Source organism: Plodia interpunctella, chromosome 2 (genome assembly GCF_027563975.2).
Source record: "Plodia interpunctella isolate USDA-ARS_2022_Savannah chromosome 2, ilPloInte3.2, whole genome shotgun sequence".
Classification (NCBI taxonomy): Eukaryota; Metazoa; Arthropoda; class Insecta; order Lepidoptera; family Pyralidae; genus Plodia; species Plodia interpunctella.
The window spans coordinates 1,430,392-1,453,543 of record NC_071295.1 but is presented as its reverse complement, the minus strand read 5'-3'; the positions used below and the strand labels follow the sequence as shown (position 1 = coordinate 1,453,543).

The 23,152-nt window shown below is 36.5% G+C and overlaps 3 protein-coding genes across 6 annotated transcripts in view; 1 reads left to right on the top strand and 2 right to left on the bottom strand.

Moving 5' to 3' along the window:
- nAChRalpha6 (nicotinic Acetylcholine Receptor alpha6) overlaps positions 1-13,000 on the bottom strand; it is a 130,186-nt gene extending 117,186 nt beyond the window's left edge. For all 4 annotated transcript variants that reach the window (XM_053753835.2, XM_053753818.2, XM_053753808.2 and 1 more), the window contains exon 1: positions 12,862-13,000. In XM_053753835.2, coding sequence (XP_053609810.1) covers positions 12,862-12,904 — 43 coding nt within the window. In that variant the 5' untranslated portion in view covers positions 12,905-13,000. The remainder of the gene's footprint in view (positions 1-12,861) is intronic.
- A 4,248-nt stretch (positions 13,001-17,248) lies between these two features.
- MED27 (Mediator complex subunit 27) lies at positions 17,249-18,487 on the top strand. The gene has a single exon (XM_053762583.1). The coding sequence runs from the start codon at positions 17,365-17,367 to the stop codon at positions 18,262-18,264; it is 900 nt and encodes a 299-aa protein (XP_053618558.1). The 5' UTR covers positions 17,249-17,364; the 3' UTR covers positions 18,265-18,487.
- Positions 18,488-18,879: 392 nt separating this feature from the next.
- LOC128675008 (uncharacterized protein) lies at positions 18,880-22,765 on the bottom strand. Its single transcript, XM_053754059.2, has 7 exons — positions 22,568-22,765; positions 22,059-22,234; positions 21,690-21,881; positions 21,257-21,459; positions 20,256-20,428; positions 19,579-19,743; positions 18,880-19,249 (listed from the first exon to the last, which is right to left on the bottom strand). The coding sequence occupies exons 1-7, from the start codon at positions 22,677-22,679 to the stop codon at positions 18,912-18,914; spliced, it is 1,359 nt and encodes a 452-aa protein (XP_053610034.1). The 5' UTR covers positions 22,680-22,765; the 3' UTR covers positions 18,880-18,911.
- Between the last annotated feature and the right edge of the window lie 387 nt (positions 22,766-23,152).

Here is a 23,152-nt window from a genome sequence, read left to right as displayed (position 1 = left end):
GGTAGTAAATAAATAAATAAATAAATAGAAACTAGTACTACCGAAATTTCAACACGATCCGGTGAGTAACTATTTTACAAAATTCTACTTTAAGTTCTACCACAAATATTTAACATTCTAGTGGGATACATTCTCAACTCGTATTTCAATGCAGCTGTTCCCCTTTAGTCTCAACGACCAATATCTAATAGCCACGCGCCGGGCTTGGCACAACCTCGCCCCAACATGTGCCATACCATTTAAGTATTCTAGTCTATTTCTTATATCTATAATGTTAAAATTCACTTTTCTTTTTTCTTATTATCTACCCTTTCAATACTCAATATTTTATTGTATCCACAAAGTCGACATGATCAGATATAATATATCCATACTATTATTTTATAAAGAGATAAGCGTTTGTGAGTATATGTTTGATATATATGTTTGAGACGGATAATCTCCGAAACTACCGAACCGATTTCAAAATTTCTTTCACCATTAGTAAGGTACATTATCCAAGATTGCTATAGCAATTAGGCAATATTTTGTCTTAAAATTCCCACGGGAGCGAAGGCCCGGGCAACATCTAGTATAAAATAAAAGTAGGTACATTTGCGGGCCCTGTCAGGCACAGCAAATTAAAGAACAAAATTTCATGAAAATTATGGCATTTCGCTTACCATACACCTAAACGAAGCCTTCGAATTCCGAAAGAATAAATACGTGATCTGTATCCTGTATCCTGCGTCCTATCCCATTAAGGCTATATTATATAAATCTATGTGGAATCAATATAGGAATTTTATTCGTCATCTGAATATCTAAATGTATTCGCAAACGGATCCGGTTTGAATACCGGCCCGGAAATCGGATAGACTAATCCACTCCACCGGCGTTAAATCATATTAAACTAATATATAAGTAACAAATAATTTTCTATTTTAAATAGCCGCTGACGGGCTTTAACAAATAGTTATTTTCGCAAAATGACATCGTTTAGAAATGATCTCTTTCGCCCTTACTTCACAATGAAAAACCACATGAACTTACAATTCTTATTATAGTTATGGTGACTGTGTTACAAGTTAACAAGAACGCTACTATTTTTATACATTACTGACTTGGCACTTTTCTATCCCCCTCTCGTTTAGAAGATGATCTTTAGAGAGGGACATCTGTCCCCGGAGTTATTATCTCTAACTTATTTATTCTTAGGGTGCAATAGTTAAATTTGACATTAACTTTAACCAACTTAGAAAAACGCAAAGTACTCTATTTTAGAATCTAAGCTACGGCGGCGCGGCGTGATTTTATAATTTTAACGTTATAACCCTAAGCAAATACGGTTACCAATAGGATATCCTATCAAGAATTTTACAATTTATGGGAAAATGACCAAATTATTATTTAAGGCATTATGCGAAAGTGATGATCTAGTTCACTTTCGCAAAATGTCAGGATCTTCAGCGTGAGTGTGTAGAATGCTCATTCCAGAAAATCTAACTGATTTAAATCACGGGTTTGCTTTTGTTTTAACTTCCCCAAGTTTATTTAACGTGTTCTCTGAATTATGAATTATTATGCAAAAATTTGAATAACATCACTGAAAACACTTCTGTATTTATGTAACTGGTTGGATATTTCTTCTCTTTTCTTTTATTAATAACACGTGCTATTTTATCATGTCTGGACACACTTGATTATTGCATTTTTCGTCATGCAAGACCTAAATTAATTCACTTTTGTTATGACAACGAATAATAAGACACCATTTTTGGACACACTTTAAACATATAAACAAATACAGACAAAATTTGCTTTCCCCCCCATGCCAAACAACAAAACAAAAGACGATATCTTCATTTCGTCATTTTCAGATATAATCTTTCCAAGACGAATGCCTTCGAGGCCCGCATGTCAGAAGTTTTCGAGTTATGCTAGACAGATAGAAATATGACATCGTTTACTTTCCAAATATGTAATGAAAGTTTTGCTTTGAGTCGAACAAATAGTGAGGTAGATTTGTTTACTGTGATTATAGCTTTGTTTGTATGTTAGGTGGATGATGATAGGATCCCCCTTGACAAATAAAGTTGTTATGATAGATTCTATTCATATTACTTGATATATTTCTGTTATTGAAAGATATGTAATTGTTGCTAATAATATAAAGGTAATGGAAATCGTATGGAATTCGAATAGCATATCGACCAATCACGAATAAAGCGAATAAAATGTCAAATTCAGAAAATAATCGTCACCAATTGTTTTATGCATTATCGTAACTCGACTACAAGCTAATAAAAAGACCAAAAAAAATATTTCTTTTATAAAATCAAACAATGACATCGTGATTGAAATCGAAGGGTTTTTTGAACACTGAATAAATCTGAATAGCTGTGAACACAAAACAATGAATAATTACGTGCGGCAATTATCGCAGAATCCGAATACACACAACAAATAATCGGATCAAGGTAACTTTAATTCGAGCGAACTTTAATTTGGGCCAGGTACAGTTCGCCACAAGTCACTTCGCATGGACCCTTTTGTTAGAGTAATAGCGATGAGTTTGGAAAGATTTTTTGTAATGTGATGTGCAGCTGGCCGTACATTCGACCACAGGGCGGTGGCAGCGGTGGGATTGCAAACATAAATCCGTGTCAATACCAATTAACTTCTCCCAACGGCCCCACAAAGGGCTCGAATCAGGACATTTGCATCTGACTACTGCTTGATTACGAAAGGGAAAAAATATACAACCCAAATTTTTTTCATCGTTTTTTACAGCCACATTGAGAACTGATTTTTATATCCGGAACTTTAAAAATAGCGCGATATTTGATAGCTTTACTAATATTACAAATTAAGTTGGTACAGTCGACAGCAAAGTAATTTATCCCAAATTCATTGCAAATTCACCTCTACTACTAACTGCGACATAGAGATCCATGCAAAGTAACTTGAAGTGCACATTATTTATTTATAGTACTAGATACGTTTAGCTAGGTAACTTTTACACACTGATTCATTTATTAAAAATACGAATAATAAAACAAAATAAAACATAAATAATTGCAAAGTTAATAAAAAATGCCACCCCGAATTGTACCCGGTTCAAAAGTACCCATAACGCTAGCTGCGTTTCCTCGTTGGATAGCAATTGATAGCCTTTGAACCAAGTACCATCCGGAGCGGTAGTCATACACACTTTTACACATACATTTAGACAAATAAAAATCCGAGCTAAATCATACAATCATTATTTATCAATTAAAATAGAAAACTTTTTTAAATAAAGAATATCAAAATAAGGAAGCTTGCTAAGTAGTGTTCATTAACATGTTAGTGTGAAAGATTTTGTTCAATTTAATTAACCATCTTATTCTTATTACGTTTGTAAATACATATTCCGGGTCTTGGATGTTTATCTATATATGTATATGTTATAAAATATAGTATCGTTGAGTTAGTATCCCGTAACACAAGTCTAGAACTTACTTTGGGGCTAGCTCAATCTGTGTGATTTGTCCTAATATATTTATTTATTTATATAACAAGAGGTGAAATTAGCTTTTATTGTTTTAGTCCTTTCAACTAACTAGCGACAAGTCTCTTTTTTTTGTTTTGCTCGAGTAAAATCATATAAATTATACATATCTACTAGAAACCCGCAACAAACTCCGTTGCATAGTTTTGTAGATCTAAGGATACATGGGGACAAACAGCGGGAAGCGACTTTGTTTTATACTATGTAGTAATTGTGATGTATATAAACAACGCATATAGTAATAACCCGTATATAGAGGTATTTAAAACACCTTTACTTGGTCGTACACATACGTAGCGCTGTGAGGCCATCTGCATAATTGGTTGGTGACCTAATTAAGATATTTAATGGAAAAAAGCATATTAACCTGTCTGTGGTTGGAGGTTTAACGAGTGTGGTTTTGATTTAATGGCCACTGTTCTGATTAAGCTGTACATTCTTCCTTTACAATGTCGTCTCGGTTGACTTAGTCTAGTATAGACGAATAAAGAATTTGGGGGTGAGTTGCACCGTAAAATTTGACGTTGATTTTAATCGGCGCGCAGCTGACGTTTAGACAAAATGGCGTAGTTTGCGTTTTCTGCGCATGTTAAAGTTAACGTCAAAGTTGACGGTGAAACCCACCCTTAGGCGTGTTAATAATTTTATAGTACAATTGACTTTAGATTATGTGGAGTTGTGTTAATAAATTTAAGTACTTAGGCATTAACTGAATCTATTGAAAATATTTCATCCGAAAGTCAAAATTAAATTCATCCAATTAATGTGAAATATTCAATTGTTGGTATCCAATATACTGCACTTCCAACTGGTTCGAACCGACCAATATCTGTGTTTCTCGGTAATAATTATTTATTACTATGACTGAATATTTTGCTACTTTACATGCGTAAGGGTGCGTTGCACCAGTCAATTTTGACGTTACTTTCACCAACGTTCAGCAAATGGCGCACCTTGCATTTATCTGCACAGGACAAAGTTAACGGCATAGTTTACTGGTGCAACCCACTTTGTTGTCTACCCATGTCACTATACACAGATGTAACACGGACGTTACGAATAATATCTTCTCATCGCTCATCGCTAGGGGGCCATATTGTTGATACTACAGATTAAAAAGATAATGGTAATGTTTAGGAGTTTCTAAATTTTAAAAAAACAATAGTTTTGTACATGATACATTTCTTAATAAATGTATATTAAGTTACTTTACACAGATTAATATTTGCTACACTAGTTATGCTCACACTTGCCATTTCTAATATGCAAACGACATGAAACTTCACGTGTACAGTCAACAGCAATAAAACCTCATCACAAATTCTGTCGCATATAAATCTAGGGTAGTCTGACATGCAGTTGCGTGCCACAGCTTTCCCAAATTCGTACTAATCACCTTCAGATAGAGGTCATTCAGGAGGCTGTACATGCATACAGTAATTCATTTGTAAAAAGACGTGATGAAAGCGAGTCCCAGTTTGACTAACAAGCTGCTAGTAAAATATTTGTTTAATGAAATACTCGTTATGTCTAACTAGAGCTCGAGGGAAATTTAGGAAATAATTCTAACATCTGATGAAATGTCGCCTGTGACAGATATTTTACTTTTATAAATTTGTCTACTTATATCTTTTCCGTCTTAAATTCACTGGGGATCGAACCCGGGACCACCAGTGTACCAGTCCGGCGTGATAATTGATAACCACGGAGATCGTCAAAACAAAAGATTTACAATTGTTTGACCGGCGCATTGCACCGGTTCGTAAGATAAAGAGACATTAAAGCGGTGTGGTGTAATGGTTAAGACGCCCGCCTGTGAACCGAAAGGTCCCAGGTTCGAATCCTACTCGTACCACAGTGAGTGAGTTTGTATACCAATCTGACTCATGTGTAGTAGTTTTCATCGACCACCACTTGCTTCCGGTGAAGGAAAACATCGTGAGGAAACCTTCACTCTGGTTGATTACCTTGTTTACTTAACTTGTGTGTGAAATGGAGAAGGCAATGGCAAACCACTCCATTAATAGTGCCATGGTAGTCGTTATGTGTGTTTCATTCCACGTAATGACCACTACCCTCAGCAATGAGGAATACGATTATGAAGTTAAAGCGACCCCACGTTGAGAGTATATCGTTGAACGCAACACGTTCAACAAATATGTGCTGGCAGCACACCAAGCTCGCTCGTTAAATGTGGACTAACGGATTTGCTGTGGTCTCACTTTATATATATATGCCTCTAATCTCATTTACTTAACTAAGACTTAATTTTGTCATATCTTTTAATTAACAAATGTAGAAAAAGTTTGATGTGTACACAGAGTGCGTGGTTATCGAAAATTTTGTAAAATTGGAGGTTAGCACATGAAAATCAGGAATTCGGTGACTGGCCGGATTTTGACCCTCTCATTCTCGAGGTTGCATTAAACGTACGTCAGTGTAAAAAGATTCCTGACGCGCCTACCTGGCTTCAATCCTCCTTGGGAATGCTATTGATGCCAAGACAAGATCCCTGGAAGTATATGCAGTACGTTCAAGGGTCACACATAACGTTTGATTACGATATTTGGAGTCAACTTTACCACTTTCTGATAAAATGCCTAATCTGACAGATAAACTGATTGCTAAATATGCCAGTGAGCTTGATCCACCAAATGTGCAACACAATTTTAACACTCTCAGTTACTTATATCAGATACTTTATCAGCAAGGGATAGCACAGGGCAATCATATTTTATAATAAGTGGTATCACTTTGACGACCTCGGTGGCGCAGTGGTAAAGTGCATGCCTCTAAACCGAGAGGTCCCGGGTACGATCCCCGGGCGGGTTATGATGGAAAATGATATTTTTCTAATTGGCCCGGGTCTTGGATGTTTATCTATATAAGTATTTATTATAATATATAATATCGTTGAGTTAGTATCCCATAACACAAGTCTCGAACTTACTTTGGGGCTAGCTCAATCTGTGTGATTTGTCCTAATATATTTATTTATTATTATTTATTTATCACCAAAATTGTTCTGTGAATGGTAAACAATCCGTAGTTTAATAACGACAATAACACACAACGTCATAGTTTACAACGACAGTTTGATGCAACATGTTAAGCAATGTGTGTTGGCAGCGGACCAGACCTTAACGACGCAGATTTACTTAATCGGCGTAATGTCTTGGGTATTTAACTAGATAACCGGGCTGTTAGACTGAGTGCCATCTATTTTTTATGGTGCTTTTAAATATATAGATAGATAAACTCTTTATTGCACCATTCACAAAGGAGTTATAAGTTACAACAAGATATTCAAACATAATGAGTGCAAATGCGGACTTATCGCTAATGCGATTTTTACAACCAACCTTTTAATCTAGCTTTTATTTTTAATTTAATCTAGCTATTTTTAAGCTTTTAATCTATGGTTAGAAATTTACTTTCAGTTTAAATTGTTTAAATTAGTTACATTAGGCTTTAACAATAGTATATATTGAACTAGTAGCAAGTCCCGGCTCCGCACGGTAAAAACATAATAAATTTATACACATATAAACTACCTCGGGAATCACACTATCTATTATTGATTACCGCATGAAAATCAATGTAGGAGTTTTAAAGTTTCAAACAGACAGACGCGGCAAAGGACTTTGTTCTATGATATATAAGGATAAGGAAGGAAAGTATAAGGATATAATGATTTTTATTGTAAAGGATCGAAGTCGTTGTGAAAACGTTTTGTTACATTAAAGAAAAATGAGATCACTTTCAATTGTCCGTCTATTAATAGATTTATACAAAGGATTTTTAGTTTTCCGTTACATACTGACTAAAACTTCACAACAAACTCCCAAACGCCGTTAATGATATAGAAGACACTAAATTGTTCCTGCAACATCTTAAAGAATTATTGACTAATAAATTCTACTACACAATCAATGAATATTTAGAAGACAAATTTGCACCATAAAGGCAAAAAAAAAATTTTTATACTTACATAATTTGACATTTATTAACTTATTATTAATTAAGTAACATATTATGACACATATATCGGAATAAATATAATAATATACCTAAATATAAACATACATAAAATAAAATGAACACGCGACAACATCTAAAATGAATAAAAAATAACCTAAACTTGACGAAAATATATAGCCCTTCTCCCATTGCAGCGCCCGCCAGGCTCCTTAATTGTTACTATTTATTGTAAACAAAGACCTGTATGACATTAAGGAAGCAATAAATGATTTGATTACAGTAGTCACAGTTGACTACAGATAGATTTTTGTTGCTACTGTTTTCGGTTAAACTGTGTCTACATTGTATAATGGAAAACTATACTTATACCAATAAAATCCTTTATCTTATGTACCATAATTTGTAAAGATAGCTTTTTATATTTTTCGCTAATAAACAAAGTAAATTGATAAAAATAGTGATATTAAATAAATAAATATATATAAATAATAAATATATATATTAGGACAAATCACACGGATTGAGCTAGCCCCAAAGTAAGTTCGAGACTTGTGTTATGGGATACTAACTCAACGATACTATATTTTTAAAACAAATACATATATAGATAAACATCCAAGACCCGGGCCAATCAGAAAAAGATCATTTTCCATCATGACCCGACCGGGGATCGAACCCGGGACCTCTCGGTTCAGTGGCAAGAACTTTACCACTGCGCCACCGAGGTCGTCAAATATTAATGTGTGTCCAGGTAGAGCTTTAAGTGAAGTGAAGTAAGTTTATATATGATGACGATTTTTACGTTATAATTTACAAAACAAACTAAGGTGAAAGAAAAATAATGATCACATTTGACCTAACCTAAAACCATTTAGTTTGATTAAGAATTATGCCACTAAATCAGAACAAACGAGACAAAATTTCTCTCATATATCATTACTTTTGTATTTTTTCTTTTTTTAGCCGGAAAAACTAACCGAATGGCATCAATCGCACAATACGTGTAATGTGTTAGTAATGTACGGAGCTCCGCTACAGAGGAGCTAGACACAGAGACCGAGCGGTGTCGGCGATCGTGGGAATTTGTAGTGGGTATAGATCTCTACTCTGTACTTCTAACAGTATGGTTATTTGGTTCTGTTATTCGTTAGTTAAATATATTGGTGCACCAATATTTAGCAATCAAAAAGCACCGACGAAGTATGACATTGAAAATTTTAATTTTTCAGATATTTTGTCTAAGCTTATAAAGTAACTATCGTTTTTAAAAAGCCATAAACTACTGAAGACACCAAAAGTTCATTAAAAAATAAAAATTCAACACTCTAAGAAAATAAATATCAAGGGACCGACATGCCGTACGAGGTCGTACAGGAGTTATTTGTTTTTATATCAAAGTAAAAGCAGTCAACAAGGCTGCGCAGAAACGCAGACACTGGCCTCAAGCGAAAACATGGCTTTTATCGTCATATCACAAATTCACTAGTTGATAAATTTACCATATTTAAAAGCGTATCTAAGTGTAGTAAAATATTTAACTCAACAGATATCTTAATACACTATACTGAGTGTATATTATATATATTACATGAGTGTAATATATATAATATACTACATGAGTGTTAAAGATTCGTGGTTAATTTAAATTAATTTCATTATTTAGCAGCTATGTGTGGTTATGTATATTTCATTACACGTAATAAAAACATTTCGTGAAATTAAACGTATTCATATTAATGTAGTGCTTAAATGACTAAAGTAAACTAAAGTATCGCTATATATTGATGCAATTAGGGTGCATATGTTCCGTTACCATATTACCCTTCCCAGAAACAAGTGGTGACCTTAATCAAACACCATGTATTAGATACATAATAATATACAACTCATAGGTGTTAAGAATTATATAGGAATTTATAAATTTCACTTAATCCGTTAAAAGTCGTAATGCGAATACATAAAGCACAAAACAGGTCCTAAAAACCATTCACGACATTTATGTGACACAAGCAACAACGAGAACAACTCTTTTATTTTTAACGCTTTACACTTTTTAGCTACGCTTTCACACTTTTCGCTCCGTCTATCTTTTACAGACTAGCTATAAAACAGTACCTAGTGTAAGGTATACCAGAATACATATATGTTTTAAAGTATGTGAGTTGTTTCTAATGTTAAACTGATTTGACACTAGCTCGATAACCAATCCACCAACCGAGCTATTGTTACAATAAGCTTTAAAAGATTTTATTGCAAAGCAAACTTAACATAGAATACTAGAGTATGCGTGCAATAAGTGATGGCTCAGTATTATGTTCAACCCTGATATTCAGCCCTCTTATAGTTATAACAAAAATAAAAATACTCGAAAACTCTTTTAACTGTAAGTAGGTACGTGTTGATGTAACAACTTGGGTGCGGTGAAAATGAAAATATGATGTTGCGTGAATTATCAGGTAATTCTACGTACCCCGCAACTAAGAACTCGATGATTTTGACAGCTTAAAACAATTTTAGTACAAATCCGGGCTATTTCAACATAGTTGGCTTCATCATCTTAATAGTTGTTTGGAGTTGTCCTATCCAGTTCCGTCACAAGCTTTTGTCAATTCACATAAATCAAATTTACACTATAACCGATACATAAGTCTTAAGATTTAAAAAAATACTAGCAATTCGGACCTATATACTAAGAAATTTAATATAAAATCATATCATAGTCAATAATAAAATAAAATTATCATGTTACGATCATGACCTAGTCTCTGCGCAAATATACTCCGTGGTTCAGCGCTCGATTCGATCTAATGGCATGAAAATGATCGATGAGCAATGGTCGATGATGGAACCGAGGACGGTGTATAAATCTCGCGAGTATTTCAGCGTGAGACACGGGGATCCCTAAACATGTATTTGATGTGACCGTTTGATTTAAAACGGTACGACCCATGTATAAAACTGACAAATCACGGTCGATATATAATATTTATTTCAATACCACTCAGGGAATCCTAGTGCGGAGCCCATTGATTGATTGAATTTACATTCATCAATTAAAATTTTTATTGCAACTTCATATCATCATAACATTTTCAGCCTACATCAAAGCACCGCAAGGTAGATAAATATAAGCTTCCTTTTTTCGCGCCATTTCCTTCGATTCTCAGCCAGAAACAAATAAAGTATATTGATTTATTTTTTATCATCTATAGGTACCATTATTATGAAGAGGTAAGCGTTTGTGAGTTCGTACGTTTGAGGCGGGTAATCTCCGAAACTATCGAACAGAATTCAAAAATTAATTCACCATTAGAATGGTACATTATCCAAGTTTGCTATGACTATATTTTATCTCAAATCATCAATTCCTACGGGAGCAAAGTCCCGGGCAACATCTAGTCTCTCATAAGGACGCTAAAGCTACCCAATCAAAATTGAGTATTATATGTTACCCTTGCGTTGACAATATACCTTTAACTTTGTTTTAAACATTTAAGTTATATCTATTGTAGTCATTGATTGAGTTTCAAAACTAATTTGTGCTACGACTTTCTACGAATCTGTATTTTAATTTAAAAGTTTACAAGTGTCATTACTAGGAATCTTCTGTTCGAGTCGAAATAGGCAAATAAATTATATTCATTTAGCCACGGCAATTACATAGAATGTATTGAAACACACGTATTTCGCTGTCGCTTTTCCCATCAATACATACTTAGTATAAAACAAAGTCGCTTCCCACTGTCTTTCCCTATGTATGCTTAGATCTTTAAAACTACGCAACGGATTTTGATGCGGGTTTTTTTAAAGAGATAGAGTGATTCAAAATAATAGTTTCGGTATATAATCGATTAAGATTTTACCCGAGCGAAGCCAAATGACATAGAAACGCCTTTATTAAAATATTTCATGTCACGATGAGCAAGAATTTTCCTTTTATGAAAACGTTTTAAGAATAAATGGCGAGGAAATGAATGATAAGCAAGGTGTTATATTCAAATATAATAGAATTAGATTTATTTCTCTTCAAGATAATTTTTGGTTGTCTGTCGTGGGAGTTTTTTGTGTTTTTTTGAATTTTGTCTTGTCTAAAAATCATCAGCGCAGAAATAATTCTTTTATTTGCTCACAGCTTTGTCCGCGTTAATGTTTCGGGACGAAAGGTCCTTTCCATACTTCAAACATATATGTAAAATTTCAGGAAGATTGGTTAAGTAGATAGAGCGTGAAAAGGTGATAAACCAACTTACTTTTGCATTTATATTATTAGTTAGGTTTAGGACAAGCATGCTTTCAAAAAATAGTTGTACTTGGAATGAGTTGGGGAGGCGTTTGCCCAGCAGTGGGAAGGATTAGACATGAAAAAAATTTGGTAATGTGTATGGTAAGTAGGTAAGTAGTTAAAATGGCTGACTTTACAGTATTAACCTGATAACAATTATCTTTACGGATCAGGAGGTTTTGGAAGCTAACCGTCCTTGGATGCACATCGACTGCAATATATAATGCTCTGAGAACGAAACGTCCTCAATTTGAAATGGGTTCGATAGCTAATTGGCCTTGCCAATAAATAGTCCTCTAGATATTATGTCTTTGAATCTTTTAGACCATTACGGAAAAAAACCAAGAAGTAAATTGATCAATGTAAGTATATTATGAGAAAGGAGAATGAAAGTATTTAATTTTCTAAAAATAATTTAACAATAAATAATACACATGTAAATTTCGCAAATTGTATTTATGGCAGCTTACGATACGAGGGTCAGGGGTTTATTTATTCAAAATTCGCACATCTTAAATCTCGAGGTGTCGACTTGTCAATCCGAACGCGTAAACCGCCTGCTAACATCCAGCTCCCAACATAAATCATTGGGATTTCAGGCGCGAAGCCTTTAACGTGAAAATACGTACAGATTCAGTCGTAAAAGGCGAGTTTTTGCTTTTATTGCGTCGTATACGTGAATACGTGGAAATGGATGGAGCCTAGCGCCCTCACCACGTGACATGGCGCCTGGACTGGTTATCTGTGGGTACATAAACCGAAACTACCCGTTAATCCCGATCCCCATTTTATTAAGCATGAATTCTTAAAACCTCTAGCTTCGTTGTACTTTTTACAGCCTCGTTACTAGCCCTTTTTGATGGCGCACATAAATACTTATCATCTTGTCCTAGTCACCTAACTTTTAACGCATTTCTTAATACCGTGTTACCTCAATTCCTTTTATTAATGCACGGAGAATCCTGGGTACTAGCCATCTGACCATAACACACAACACCTCAGCCCTCACCGATCCAATCGATTACAAACAATCGCCTGTTGCGCTGGGGACACGAGGTTCACTCACCGGGCAGCAAGACCAGCAGCGCCAGGGCCAACACCGGGACCATGGCTGCGACGCGCGGGCATACCACACCCGCGCACGCGTCGCTAGCACGCCGGCGCGCTCATGCGACCTGCTCACACACGCGGCCGGCCCGAGCGGCTTCCGCCACGGGACTGGGCGCGCCCGCCCCCCTCACCGCCGGGCTACACACCCCCCCCCAGCCCCCGCCGCACGCCCCACCCCCGCTGCGCAGTTTCCAGGTGCGCGCCGCCCGACCTGAGCCCTGCCCCTTGAAAAAACTCCGTTGAATACCCTCAAAAAAGAAAACTATACTAATAACCCTTTTTGTTACATCTGTAATTAAGACAGTCATAATGACGAAGCAATAAATGATTAGCTACATATTTGCGCGACTCACGGGAGTAGATAAAGTAGGGCAGCGAGCTCAAGGTCGGTGCAGCCCTCGGCCGGGGATGTCGCTCGCCGACTTGTAATCTTTATGCGCCCTTGACGGCCCTTCGCGAAAGTTGCGCCGATCCTCTCTGGAATATTTAAGCGTTCTCGTATGCACATCATTGTACATTCATTAAGAATTCTGAAACTCTATCAAACTTTAAATGTTAGGATACCGTATTACCCAAGGGATTTTAATAATTAGCCTAGTTTCGCCGCTGTGTCAATTATGTTCCAACTTTATGGAGGTTTTACTACCGAAATTGCTGCGAAAATTGAACACTAAGTAGCGCATCAATATTGAAATGTAATTAATATCAATTATGATATGAATTACATTTCAATATTATTAATAATAAAATGATTAGACAATGACATAATGGAACGAAGCGAAACCTAGAATCGTGGTAAATGATATGATTAAAGTACTATTATCCAATGCAAAATAAATATTTTTTTATAAAATCAAATACGAATAACAAAAATGTTTGTTAAGTTGTACCCTCATCAAAGCCACAAATTGTTTCCACATTTAGAATAACTTTTTAAAAATTTGGCGCCCACCGTGTTACGACATGTTACTGCCACGTTGGGCGCCAGTTTTTATAGTTATTGTGTTTACTGACTTTTCTTGAGCACGAGAGTTTTTCCATGGTGATTGTATATTTTGTAATAGTTAATTTTACATACTTAATGCTCTATTTTAGAGTTTTCAACAATAATATCTGATTATTTTGAAAATAATGTTTTGTCTTAACAATGTTTCCTGTTTATTTATTAAATACTAGCAGCCCGTCCCGGCTTCGATTGTATAAACCATTACCTGAACTACCTATTTAATCGCATCAAAATCTGTTACGTGGTTTAAAGAACTAAATATACATCGGGACAGATAGACAGCGCGGGAGGCGACTTTGTTTTATAATATGTATGTATAGTGAAGCATTTAATGTAAGATTTTAAAATTTCTTGGTTATTGTATACTCAATTTCGACAGTTCTAAATTGGCACTACTTATTTGCGGACTGCAAATAGTGTTCCAACATAATCTTAAGCTTACCACTCTGAATCCGCTGAGACAAATCCCATGGTAATTCGTTCAAACTCCATTGTGCAGTGAAATTTATTGTGTAGCAAGTTCTAAGTGTAGCTTGTCCGGAGTTTCTCGTTCGTAATCCTTAACGGGACATGCTTGAGAAATTTCAATTGTTTCTCTACAGCTTCTAAAAGGTACTAGTTCAGATCTAAGTGCGATAAAATACATTTTATAGTCATTTGATATACATATCAAATGACTTCTGAAGTGTTTAATAAAATAAATATATTTTAAGGTCACAAAATTTGAAATTGGTTGCGGTGTGCTTTCTTACCAATAGGCAAGGTCGTTTGCTTACTATACCATAAAAAAAGGTTTGTCTATTTTCTCCAACATAGAACAACTTCGCATTGGCAAGAAATATTTCAACTTACAACTCCGTATAGCATTTTGTTCAGTGGCGTAATGATCACGTGTGTTCACTATCTGTTCGATACCCAGCTCGGGCAAATATTTGTGCCTCTGGTGAAAGATCCATGATGTAAGCTTAGCAGGCCGCCTATTACAAACATTAGAAGATGAGCAATAAAGTTTAAATAAGAAAATTTTATAAGAGCTACAAAACCTACGATGCTACGAAGAACAAGCTACGAATGCCTGCAATATACTATAAAAAAAACTTAAGATGCGCTACGAATACTCAAAACCATGCTACGACTTGCTACAAGGTACTACGAAGTAATGTAAAATCTTTTTCATTACGGCGTGTTGAACTATTTATTTTTGTTTCTAGCAAACTGAACGTTATAAAAAAAAACATGTTTTTTTTTCATAAAAAAACTAATCTTTCTTTAAAAAATCAAAATTATGGATGGTCAATCGACCTTGCGCACTTTGGTTGAGTCGATTGACATTGCACACTTTGGATTGGTGACTCTTGCCCGGGTTAATTTTCCGTACCATCGTCTATAAAATTACACATGGGTGAAGCCGCGAACAATAGGTAGTTAATAAATACATCTAGAACCTCTACCTACCTACATAATATGCTTCCCGTTGACATTGTATCATGTACTTAAGGCATTACATGTTAGCACATAAATTCATAATCGCATACATAACTGGAGTCGAGGTAATTGCTCTCATAGACTTCACTAATCAGCGGTTTGGTTTAACTGACATAAGATTAGCCCTAAACGATATAATATACTATATATATGTATAGAACTAAATTGCTGTTAATTAGCGGAATTATTGCTTAAGATTCCTATGGTTGACAGATAGATTTTTTTTAAAATGTCCCGCATGGAGTATTTTTTTTTAAATTTATTGGGACAATAACAGCATAACAGTACAATAGTCTAACTTAGGTACAATTTACGTTTAAAAAAAGTATTTTTATTAAACGTAAATTGTACCGTGCTTATAACACTGTCCACCGTCAACTGCAGACCAGACATATTATGTTCTGAAACCTCCGTTCACCCCGCCCGAATTTTGAGTACTACTCCCAACGCAAGCAAATATTTGTACCTGTGATCACAAATTTTTCTGCGGTTCATAGTGATCTAACCAGAAGCAAGGGGTGGTCTATGAAATCTTCTACACATAAGTCAGGTATATAAACAGTCCGTGCAATAGTTTTTGAGTTTATCACCGACAGACAGACGCGGCAGAGTAATATGCTTTATAATGTCTAAAGATACGGATGCTATGAGTAGGATTCGAACCTGGGACCACCATCTTCATGAATTTCTTTTAATTATTCGCGAAATCAAAATACCTATACGCCGATTTCAAATTGTCCATTACAGTGCTGCTAAACATCCACTCTTTATGCAAATGTGTAAATTTTCCCGACACTAACAAATTAGCAAGTGAAGCATCTTTGCCGCGGCAAAGCCAAAAATAAATGGTTATAATTTATTGGTAAGTACACCCGGTTTGACGATCTATATGTTCCTCTTCACTACCACGTATAAAACATAGTCGCTTCCCGCTGTCTAATCCCATAGGTATATCTTAATTATCTTAAAAGCTACGCAACGTTTTGGTGCTGATTTTTTTTTAATAGAGTGGTGAAGATTTAGATGTATAATTTATTTATTATGGTATTATGACGACCCGTAAATGATTTTAAAACACAAATGTTAACAAATAGGTTTCACTTCTCTTGCTTCTTTTCAATTTTGTTGCATTGCATGTAAGTAGTGTAAGCCAAGTTGGCCGTAATGTTTTTTCGATGATATGCTCTAGAAGCTAAGCTTTCTACAGTAGGATCTTCGTCTAATCTAACCAACAGCAAAAGCCTAGAAAATCAGGCACTTGCAGCCATGAACGTTAGAATTTGAAAGAATATTTTTTTTTATTACCTACCTATTTGTTTTAACAGGGTATATAGATATTTCGGAAATTCTTAAATGGATTCGACCCTTTAGTCGCTGAATTATTCTCAAAGTCAAATGTCACATCCTTACGAATATTATCCATACTAATATTATAAATGTGAAAGTCAACCACGAGGTTGACTGAACTGACGAGGTTGAATCCACGAGGAATTAGTAGGCACTCCTAAGTACTTCGGAGTGCCTACTAATTTCATGTCTTTTCCGCTTTCACCTGGACTGATCTGATTTTGATTTTCGCGGGCAAAAGCTAGTTTTTTTTTTTAAATAGGGAGTATTACTGCACATTTTTCCCGCCAGAGTACAGCACTGTATGTTAGTACCAGTATCGCCATCTGTGCTGAGCTTTGCGTAATATAGGGCATATTATTTTGGATTTCTTGTCTGTCTATCTAAAAGCACATCAAAATATAAATACGTAGGCTGATTAACGTGAAGGTGGAGAGCAAGTTTTATTGTTGGCAATAGTACAAATAATATTAAAATGACATATTTTGTCAATGTCAACCACTGAATAAAGACAGATGTCAATATTAATACGCTTGTGCTGCGCCTCTTGTATGGTATTGTTTTGTTATTAGTTGTGCGATTTGGAGTTTTAGTTTAGGATAATAAGAAGAATTGAACACAATGAATCAGGCAATTTCCGTAGAAAATCTCAACCTGGCTCTCACTTCTCTCAGAACACTGAGGCTAAGTGTAAGTCATGTGTTCGAAACTCTCGCAAATGGTCTCCGAGCCGACCATGGTGAAGACGGCAAGGAGAAGTTTCTTCTGGAGCTGCAGGAACTGCTCAACAGTGTAAATATCAATTTGAGAGATTTAGAACAAACAGTCACTAGTCTCCCAATACCGACCACACCGTTCAATTTGGGTAATACGACTTTCCTTAGCCAAGAAACCACTCAGGAGCGACAGGCATTGTACACTCAACTGGTGAACAGTTACAAATGGACGGATAAAATTCATGAATACAGTTCGTTCGCGCATACACTGCTCAGTCAAAACTCGTTGAAACGCTCATATATAAACTCTGGCAGTACGAAACGCCGTGGGAAACTTCAGAGCAACCACAATGTGGCACCTCTCCAAGTCGATAATGTCATTAATAATATAGATAGATCATACAGTGATATGAAGATAACTATATCCCGTCCTTTTGCAAGTAATGCTGTAGTCCAGATTAATCTGAGTCATGTTTTGAAAGCAGTTGTTGCATTTAAGGGTTTGCTGATGGAGTGGGTTATGGTTAAAGGCTATGGCGAGACCTTGGACTTGTGGACAGAGTCCCGGCATCATGTATTCCGGAAAGTCACTGAGAATGCTCATGCAGCAATGTTGCATTTCTACTCACCAACATTACCAGAATTAGCTGTACGATCATTTATGACATGGTTGCATAGTTATGTGAATCTGTTCAGTGAGACGTGCAAGAGATGTGGCTGTCATCTACATCACACATCGTTGCTGCCTCCGGCATGGCGAGACTTTCGCACTTTAGAGCCGTTCCATGATGAGTGCAAGCAATAGTCATTGTGGTATTGAATGAGAAAGTGCATAAAACCGCTTTTATGCACTTTCTCCTTCAATAGCCACATCAAATTGAAAGACAATCTAGTGTAACAATTGGGGAATGATGTAATTTTTTATATAGTTGTATTTTTGTACTATAGTATATCATTATAATAGGATATGTGATTTTAGATATTCGTCATTCATTGTTCTACAGGCATAATTAAAGTTTTAGGATGTACTGAGGTTTTTTTTTCAAACAGCATTCAAATGTCCAATTATTTCCCTTTTCAAGAAGAGAGTTAATGTTTAACATAGACAATATAAAATTTAAGAAACCACCCTCTTAAGTTGCTAGCATCTGCTAGATAAGAGCTGACAATGCAAATGTATCATTTCTAAACATAGCTAGTTATTATCATGTAATGTTTTTATATCTGTGTATTATCCCAATTATATTACCAGGTCTTACAGGAAAAATCTATAGCGCGTTTTAATTTCAACCAGTGCTATCTATGATGTTTAAATGGAAACACAAGAATGACATGCATCCAAGACCGACCCTCTCCTGACGACTCGTTGAGTCAAAATATTTACAACAAATGATAAATATGAACAAAACAAACAACATCATCGCTAATAAATAACAGTCTTTAATAACCAAATCATGTAAACGGTTTGCACAACGCAATAGTATGGTCTACGCTGCATGAGACATTTAGCACGTGAGCGCCAATGGACACCCGCAGCGGGAAGTGTTGGTCGGCGGCGCCGCCCAGCCCGAGGCAGCCGTGCCTGTTGCGGCCCCACGTGTAGAGGTCGCCGGCGCTGGAGATGGCGGCGAGGTGGCTGATGCCGCACGCCACTCGCTTCACACAGCTTTCAGGGTTGAATTCGTTGCGGCCGAACAGTGCCGCGGGGATTTGCTTGGGCTTCGCTGTGTGTTGCACATTAGGCCCGAGGCCTAGTAGTCCGTAACCCCATACGAAGACGTCGCCGTGTTCTGAAAAAGATCCACATCAAAATCCGTTGCGTAGTTTTAGACATATAAGCATGTATAGGGACAGACAACACGACGGGAAGCGGAAAGCTAGCGGAAGCTATGTAATAAAGTCAACCTAAATAATAAAATCAACCAACTTTCCCAAAGAAAGCTTTTCGAGGAGTAAAGTTTTGTATCCTTCATGAGAAATCTCAAGAAGATTGGTTGAATAGCTAATGTTTTGAAGCTTGAAGAGGTAACAAACCAACAAATAAAACTTTCGCGTTTACAATATTAATTGGCAGTTCGCGTTTACAATATTCGTATCAAGTTTAAAAAAGCACTTATACCATTGACAATAAGACAAAAGGAGCCGCCGGCAGCGACGTCGACAATCTTGCCGAGGCCCTTGGTAAAGGTGACCAGAGCGTACGACATGTTGACCTGCTGCTGCTGGCTGCTCATCGGGATCTGTCCGTACTCTGAGTTGCCCCAGCCGAACAGCTCGCCTTGGTCTGAAGAAGATTTTTTTTTTGTTGAGGCTTCAGTTGCTTGGTGCGACTATGCCAGCCTCATGGGGAAATTACATTTTATTTAATATTATGTCTGCCTTTGCGTCATCACTCCTCTCCAGAATGTATAAATACATTTGGCCTCCCGAGACAACGGCTTGTTCAACGTAATGTTGATCTCACCGTTGACATTGATCACTGAAGAAGATAGATTGATAATTTATCAATCCTTTATTGGCGACACCGTTCGATGTGGAGGCAAAAAAAGAGCTATTCCTCAGCCGTTGAGCGTCGGAGCCGTGTCCATTTTCCTTTGTTTTTCGTCTCCACTTCGCATGGTCGTCGGCATACCTAGTTGTCAGACCGTTGGCACGCATATTATCTCCTTGATGACATCAAGCCAGCATTCCTTGGTTTGTTCAATCTGGTTAGAGACCATTATATTTACATTATTATTTCTCAAAAAGCTACAAACTACTGGTCAAACAACGGCGCACACTAAGCACTGAGCTTGCCATTAATCGCGAGCACACAGTCGGCGGCGGAGGCGAGCTTGACGACGCGCTCGCTGGTGACGTCACCGCGCACGCGCGCCGGCGTCGCTTGCGCCTCGTAGCTGCCCAGCCCCGTCTGTCCGTCCGCGCCCCAGCCGCACGAGTACACCTTGCCCGACGACGTCAGATACAACCTGGAACACAAAATAAATCTTAACATTTCAGTTTTTACCGAAGCCAGACTATTTGTACCTATAAATAATGTACCTTTCTGTAAATAAAATTTGAATAATTCAAAGATTCATTCAAGGCCGACAAAGCGCGCGTGAAACCCTGCAGCGTACCATAGGCTACGGTGACCACTCGCCATCAGGTGGGCCGCATACCTATTCACTTAGTCAAATCAAATCATTTATTCGTTTACTTAGTCAAATCAAATCATTTATTCAGAAATTAGGCCTTCACAGGCACTTTTTCACGTCATATTCTAAATTAAATGATGTTTACCAAAGCTACAAACTACTAGCATTTGGGAACGACCACTGCTGAGAAGAAATGCCGAAAGAAACTCATTCAAACAGTGTTGGTCCCTATTATGCCAGAAGGGCTTACCATTAGTAGTATAAAAAAGAGGTCAAGACACGACGAAAGAAACGAAAGGTGTACAAGAATCAAAGATTAAAGTGGCAGTCTATAAATAAATAAATATATTAGGACAAATCACACAGATTGAGCTAACCCCAAAGTAAGTTCGAGACTTGTATTTTTATAACATATACATATATAGATAAACATCCAAGACCCGGGCCAATCAGAAAAAGATCATTTTCCATCATGACCCGACCGGGGATCGAACCGGGGACCTCTCAGTTCAGTGGCAAGAACTTTACCACTCCGCCACCGAGGTCGTCAAAAAAGGAACCCAGTATACTAACCCTACTATAAAAACAAAATCATATGAATGAAATATCTCAAGCGACTCATCTAGTGGAACGTCAGATATGTGAAATGTAAAAGCTTACGTATGATCCTGTCCGCAGCACACACTGGTGATGGTCTCGTTCCCCAGCGTCCGGATGTTGTGAGACAGCATGCTTCCGCGGTACTCTTCTTTGGGGTTGATGCGGCGGCCGCACTGACCGTATGCGTTGTTGCCGAGCATGAACACGCCTTCTTTGTCGGTGAGAATGGCAGAGTGCGCGCGACCCGCGTCCACTCCTATGACCTGATTGCATTATACACATTGAAAGAAATTGATACAGAAAATCATAAAATTATGAGCAAAGCAAACAATGCTTTTAATTACTGAATTGATAAATCTCTCTTTTTAAAGATTTATGATTACGTATTGACCTTATTACTTAAGTAATATTAAGTTACTAACTTTTTGAATAAAATTTCATGGCTTTTAAAGTTATATCCTTCAAACAAGCTATTAAGAGAATAAAATCTTACCTTTGTCTCTAAAGATTTATAAGGTATATAAATAGGTGCAGGGCTCAGTAGCAATTCCAGAGGATGCCCGGCCCTTGGCGCATGGTAACCAATCTGAGAGTCCGTGTTGATGCCTGTGCCAAACACCTTGTGTTGGTCGTTTGTTTTTACAGAGGCCACTGTGAAGCCATACCCGCAGGCCACATGCGAAACCTGGAAGTAAGATTGAGATTTCTTTTTCATTCCACATATAACTTTAGAGGGGAACAGGAACAAGTTTTGTCTATCATTCAGAAGCAATAAAAACAATTGAAAAACAATAGGATCGTAGCCCGAGGGCCGTGCAAGAACTGAGGAGTCAAGATAAATTTATAAATTAAGATAAATTACATCAAATCTTTCTCCGAATGAAGACCGCATGGGATGCCAAGCATAGGAGATATTGTTTTTATACGGCTTCTTCCCCTTGTTGCCCCTTGGCAGATGAATGCCCAGGGCTCCAGTCTCTGCCATCCCCCAGACATACACTCGCCGGTCTGAAGTCTTGCTTACCGGGTATTGAAATACTAAAACATTATTTTTATACATGGTTACTACATTTTGTTATACTTTAAATAAATAGATAACATTAAAAGTATTTTGTATTTTTAAAATACAATTTTATTCATCAATCTTATATATCATACTTCATGCAGATTAATTAAATGTAGATATTTAATTAATCTGCATGAAGTATGATGTCTGTTTTATTTGGAATCACTTGCAATATATAGGCTAATTACATTTTTAATAACATTAAACTTAAAATGTTTGACACAGAAAAGGTTATTTTGCTAACAGATGTGTAGTTTATAATGGAATTAGATAATCAATACATTCAAATAAAATAACCCATTTACTTGGTAGCTGCTCCTCTTCATCTGGAACGGGTATCTTTTTCTTGGTAGTAGCATAATATCGACATGGCACTATATAAGATCTCCCCCTTATTAGAAATTTTATTGTAGTCATTTTATTTATAGTAAAATTTAATTTTTAAACATTTTGTTGGTTATGTTTTGTTTGATTTGAATTCTGGAATCTAGAGACTAACTTGACGTTGACATATCTTCATTTTTTTTTGTTTATTCCCTCGTTTCATTGATGAGGCAAAGGGTACTAAGCCATACAGCCAAATCTTTTGTAAGACATTTAATTGTAATTGTCATAATGACATGACATTTTTACTTTGATAAAAAAGCGATAGGTAGGCATTGAGGGTATAGGTAGGGAGCCGAACAAGAAAATTAATGAAAAAAAGAATAACTTGGGCAAAAAAAAATATTACAATCACAGACTATAATAACCTCAAGATTACAATGTATTATTAAACCAACTTTAAAAGGATGAAATCACCTTATCTTTACAGTACTGATTTATTTTAAAGTCGCATAGGGAAACTGATTATTTTGTTGTAATTTAAAAAATGGTAATCACGGCGCGGC

Bases quoted from the DNA above. Each gene is read 5' to 3' on its own strand.
- MED27 (XM_053762583.1), top strand. From the start codon at position 17,365: ATGAATCAGGCAATTTCCGTAGAAAATCTCAACCTGGCTCTCACTTCT.
- LOC128675008 (XM_053754059.2), bottom strand. From the start codon at position 22,679: ATGACTACAATAAAATTTCTAATAAGGGGGAGATCTTATATAGTGCCA. The intron at 21,882-22,058 runs GTAATTTATCTT...TCTTACTTCCAG, and splicing joins CATTCGGAGAAAGATTTGAT to GTTTCGCATGTGGCCTGCGG. The intron at 19,744-20,255 runs GCAAGCTCAGTG...AATCTTCTTCAG, and splicing joins CTGTGTGCTCGCGATTAATG to ACCAAGGCGAGCTGTTCGGC.